Source organism: Aureococcus anophagefferens (genome assembly GCF_000186865.1).
Source record: "Aureococcus anophagefferens unplaced genomic scaffold AURANscaffold_3, whole genome shotgun sequence".
Taxonomy (NCBI): domain Eukaryota; class Pelagophyceae; order Pelagomonadales; family Pelagomonadaceae; genus Aureococcus; species Aureococcus anophagefferens.
The window spans coordinates 1,618,273-1,623,412 of NW_008705563.1; the positions used below are offsets into that span (position 1 = coordinate 1,618,273).

General features: G+C 73.7%; 2 protein-coding genes across 2 annotated transcripts in view; one reads left to right on the plus strand and one right to left on the minus strand.

Annotated features, from left to right (window-relative positions):
- The window catches only part of AURANDRAFT_61753 (hypothetical protein), a gene marked incomplete at both ends in the record, with an annotated part of 5,289 nt that extends 3,052 nt beyond the window's left edge, over positions 1-2,237 (plus strand). Inside the window, 2 exons of the mRNA XM_009035480.1 lie at positions 182-1,960; positions 2,013-2,237. Coding sequence (XP_009033728.1) covers positions 182-1,960; positions 2,013-2,237 — 2,004 coding nt within the window. The remainder of the gene's footprint in view (positions 1-181; positions 1,961-2,012) is intronic.
- Positions 2,238-3,151: 914 nt separating this feature from the next.
- Positions 3,152-5,140, minus strand: part of AURANDRAFT_61754 (hypothetical protein) — a gene marked incomplete at both ends in the record, with an annotated part of 2,422 nt that continues 433 nt past the window's right edge. Inside the window, one exon of the mRNA XM_009035709.1 lies at positions 3,152-5,074. Within this exon, the coding sequence (XP_009033957.1) occupies positions 3,152-5,074 (1,923 nt within the window). The remainder of the gene's footprint in view (positions 5,075-5,140) is intronic.

Sequence of the window (5,140 nt, forward strand, 5' to 3'; positions counted from 1 at the left end):
CCGGCGCCCGCGCCCGCGGCCAAGGCGCCGTCGGGCTACCCGCCGATGGCGACGAAGGCGCCGAGCAAGCTGCCTTTTGGAGCTCCGGCGCCCGCGGCCAAGGCGCCGTCGGGCTACCCGCCGATGGCGACGAAGGCGCCGAGCAAGCTGCCTTTTGGAGCTCCGGCGCCCGCGCGCCAAGGCGCCGTCGGGCTACCCGCCGATGGCGACGAAGGCGCCGAGCAAGCTACCCTTCGGGGCGCCCGCGCCGGCGGCCAAGGCGACGAGCAAGCCGGCCTTTGGCGCTCCCGCGAGCGCGCCGGCCTTTGGCGCTCCCGCGAGCAAGCCGGCCTTCGGCGCCCCCGCGAGCGCGCCGGCCTTCGGCGCCCCCGCGAGCGCGCCGGCCTTCGGCGCCGCGGCCGCGCCGGCCTTTGGCGCGGCGACGCAGGCCCTCGGCGAGACCAAAAGAGCGTTCGGCGACGCGACGCGCGCGCTCGGCGCGGCGCCGGCCGCCGCGACGCTCCCGTCGTTCAAGGAGATCGAGGCGTCCGTCGGCGCGCCGGCCGGGGGGGCGCGCTCCGGCGAGCGCAAGGCCTACACGGTGCCCCACGACATGGTCGTGCCGAGGGACGCGGCGGAGGCCGAGAAGTGGCGCGTCGTGCTCGACTTCGAGCAGTCCATGGCCGACATGCGCGAGGCCATGCGCGCGTCGAAGGTCGAGGTCGACGCCGCCGTCGACGAGGGCCGGAGGAAGGGCGAGGACGAGCGGCGCGAGCTCCGCGAGGCCCAGGCGCTCGTGCGCGAGTACCGGGCGCAGGAGCGCGAGCTCGGCGAGATGCGCGCGCAGCTTCTGGGGAGCTGCGAGGACGTGCGCCGCCAGTGCGCCGACGCCAAGTCGTCCCTGGAGATCGCCGAGGGCACGCTCGCGGACTGCGACGACCCGGAGAAGAAGGCCAAGGCCGACGAGTGGGCGCGGGTCCTCGAGACGCAGCCTCTGGACGTCGCGTCCAAAGCGCGGCTGGAGCGCCTCGAGAAGCTGGCCTGCGACGTCGCGTCGACGCTCAGCGACGTCAAGCTCGTCAACGAGCACCGCGAGAAGCTCGAGGCGTCGTTGCCGAAAGCGACGGTGTCGTCCTTCTTCACGTCGCCGCGGCGCACGTCGCGCGGGCCCGGCGTTTTGGGCGACGCGACGAACGACGGGCCCAAGGCGTCGGCCGCGCCGCTGCTCATCCGGCGCATCAAGGCGACCTACGAGGCGTCGCTGCGGGTCACGGAGGTGACGCTGCCGGACCTTGACCGGCGCCTGAAGCTCGCCCTCGAGGAGAAGCGCGAGCTCGAGCGCCGCATCGAGCGGTCGCGCGAGGACGCGTCGCCCGAGTCCGCGGCCGCGGGGTCCTACTTCTCGCCCGGCGGCGACGAGCCCAAGGCGCTGGCCGACGCGCCCTTCGCGTCGTCGCACGAGCACGACGAGGAGGCCCAGCTCCAGCGGAACCTGGCGGCCCTCTTCTCCCAGCCCTTCAAGACGGTCGTCCGCGACTTCCGGCCGCACGTCGTCGGGGTCGTCGGCGCCAAGCCCCCGAACTGGCGCGACCGCGCGCCGCCGCCGGGGTCCGACGGCCCGCTCCCGGCCGTCGTCGACGAGTCGCTGCGGGGCGCGGAGCACTGCGTCTGGTCCGCGAAGCGCCTCGACAAGGCGCGGCGCGAGGCCGACGAGGCCGCGCCGCTCGCGGCCGCGGCGACGCCGCCGAAGGCGCCCCCGGCGGCCGCGCCGTCGCCGAAGCCGCCGGCCAAGGGCCGGCCGCTCGAGCCCGACGCGTCGAGCCCGCCGCGCAAGGCCGACGCGCCCGCCTTCGGGGGCTTCGGCGCCGGCGCCAAGGCCGACGCGCCCGCCTTCGGGGGCTTCGGCGCCGGCGCCAAGGCCGCGGCGCCGCCGCCGCCCGCGGGGCTCGGCGCCGCGGCGCTCGGCGTCTCGGCGCTCTCCGTTCGGCGCCGCGGCGCCGTCGTTCGGCGCGGCCGCGCCGCTCGGCGGGCAGGCGTCGGCCTTCGGCGCCGCGGCCGCGCCGGCCTTCGGCGGCGGCGCCGCCGGCGGCGCGACCTTCGGCGCCGCCGCGGCCCAGTCGTCCTTCGGCCAGCCCGCGGCCGGCGGCTTCGGCGCGCAGCCCTCGGCCTTTGGCGCGCAGCCGTCCGCCTTCGGCGCCGCGCCGTCGGGCTTCGGGGCGAGCGCGCCGAGCTCCTCCTTCACGCAGTTCCGGGGGTAACGTGTGCGTACTTAGTAGTTGCGCGCGCTGCGCCAGAAGGCGAGGACGTGGCGGAAGACCTCGTCCGGGACGCCCAAGTCCGTGAAGAGGCGCTCGACTTTCGCGGGGACGCTCGACGGCCCGCGCTGGAGCGACGGCAGCTGCCGGCGGAACTCGACGAGCTCGTTGCGCGGCGCAGCGACGTAGGGTAGCCACCCGCCGGCAGCGCGGACGCCGGCGAGGAGGGCGGCCACGCGCGTGTCGTCGTCATCGTCGTCATCGTCGTCACTAGAATCCGCTGATTCCTGTCCATCGCGCATGTCAAGTGTTGCACCACGGCTTAGGAGGAGCTTGCATATTCGGGAAAGGTCTCCTGATTCACCGTATACGTTGCAAGTCATCGGGTCACCCTCCCTTTCAATATATTCGAGCGCGGTTCCCACGGTTTCGCCCGCGTTGACTCGAGCGCCGTGGTCGAGCAAGATTTCCGCGATTGTGTAATTATTCCTCATAGCAGCAGCGTGAAGTGTTGGAATCCCGAATCTGTTCACAGCGTTGGCGTCGGCTCCTTGGGAGAGGAGCCACTCAACAGCGGAGCGCCAACCTTCTAGAGCCGCAGCATACAGCGGTGGACAGAATCCGTCGTGTCCTTCATCAAAGCTCCTGAGAGTAAGCTTCCCTTGGGCACTTGCGACAAGAGCATCGATGCCGAACTGGTCAGTCGCAAGACCCGCCTGTACTTTTGAAAGGAAAGCCGCCTCTGCTGCGTCCATCAGGTCGCCTCTGCTGCGTCCTTCGGGGCATTCAGCGATCGCGACCCAATGCCAAGGCCCCAAGGCTTGGGCCAAGCAGCAGCAGTGTTTGACGCCTAAGTTGACGAGCGCCGCCGCCGACGAAACTAGCACGCAATCCGAAGCGGGACCAGCCACACCCCCTTAAAACAGCGCGAGGCTCCGCCAGGAGCCGAGCGGGTCGGCCGCGCCCGCGAAGCCCGGCAGCGCGCAGGGGTAGACGTCGTTGCTGCTCTCGCCGAAGTGCTCGCCGAAGACCGACGACTTGGCGTAGGACGCGTCGGCGTCGAAGGTCAGGTCGTCCTCGAGGTAGCCCGCGTCGAAGGTCGGCCGCGTGTTGAAGGTCACGCAGCTCACGTCGTCCCCGGGCGCGAGCGTCGCGCGCGACATGCGGTGCGGGTGGATGGGCGGCATGGCCGGGACGCCGTCGAAGGACCAGCCCGTGCGCTCCATGGGCCCGTCGACGTCCGGGTAGGGCGCCGCGGGCGCGACGGCGACCGCGGACGCGGCGTCGTCGCCGCGCGGGCACGGCGCGCCCGGCGGCTTCCGCACGGGCGACGGCCGCGGCGCGGCGTCGTCGTCCAAAGCGACCATGGGGAAGCCGTCGAACCAGGGCCGCTTCCGGGCCCCGGCGCGCTTCGCGTGGGACCGGATGTCGTCCTTGACCTTGCGCCGCCTTATCCGCGCGCGGATGTCGTCGTCGAGGTGCCAGAACGCGTGCTGCATGCGCCGCGCGTTCTTCACGTGGCGCGACAGGCCCACCAAATTGAACTTCTTGAACTTGCCCTGGACGGGCGACATCCACCACGTCTCCCGCCGCCGCCGCTTGAAGCACCGGCGGAACGCGGAGAACGCTTTGGTCGCGCCGACGAACGCGTTGAGGTGCATCTCGAGGGCCTCGAGGCGGTAGCACGACAGGTGGGCGCACTCGAGGCGCCGCGACGCCACGAGCGTCGCGGCGACGACGGCCTCGGCCATGGCCATGCGCGGCGTCGCGAGCCGCTGCTCGTCACTCAGAATCCGCGGCTCGTCGTCCGCGCCGCCGTGGACGGACGACAGCGAGTCGCGCCGCTCGCCGTCGCGCCCCAGGTTCATGTCGAGCACGTCCTTGGGGATCCACGTGCCCTGGAGCACGGAGCACGCGCACTGCGCGTAGCGGAACCGGCTCACGGCGAGGTCGCGCGTCGCGTCCGCGCCGTGCGCCGCGCCCCCGCCGGCGCCGAGCGCGCCGCCGTGGCGCGCGACGAGGGCGCCCCGCCCGCCGCCGAAGGTCGAGCCGCCCCAGGTCGCCGCGAGCTGCGCGCTCCGCATCGCGCGGACCTCGCGCTCGTAGTACAAGAGGAACGACACGGCCGCGGCGAGCACGTAGGCCGCGCACTCGTCCCGGTGGCTGAAGGCGCGCGTGCGCTGCGCCAGCGCCAGCTCCGTCGTGACGCCGCCCCGCGTCTCCGGGCCCGGGCCGAGCCACGCGCGGCGGTTCAGCCGGTTCGTGAGCTGGAGCACGCCCAGGCACCGCTTCGCGTCGCCGCCGTCGCCGAGGCCGTGGACCTGGTGGGGCAGCACCAGCGGCACGCAGAGCGTCGACCGCGTCATGTAGCGGCCGCCGACGTCGAAGGCGGGCTGCCGCGGCCCGCCCATGCCCGCGCGCGCCTCGGCCCACGACGCGACGTTCGCGACGTTCAGCAGCGCGCGCGACTCGTAGCAGGCCTCGACGGTGGGGTCCTCGGGCCGCGACGGGTGGCAGCGCTTCCAGCGCGCCATGTCCGTGGAGAAGCGCGGCCGCAGGCGGCCCGTGCGCCGGTTCATCGTGTGGATCGTGACGACGTCCGCGCCGGCGACGAAGCGGAGCTGGCGCACCGCGACCCGGAGCAGGACGTCGATGTCGAGGCGGTCGCAGATGGCCACGGGCCCGAGCGTCGACGCCATCTCCTTGCGGAGGCGCGCGGACGTCGCCGGGTGCTGCGACCGCAGGAACCACTCCGCGAAGTCCTCCGTCGGCGGCGGCAGGAGCCGCGACGGCCGCCGGCCCGTGAGCGCGCGCTGCGTCTGGCGCATCGTCGACCGCGCCTGCATGGCCGGCGACAGCTCGACCTTGGGTTCGCCGCCGCCGCCGGCGCTGCGGCGGAGCGTCGA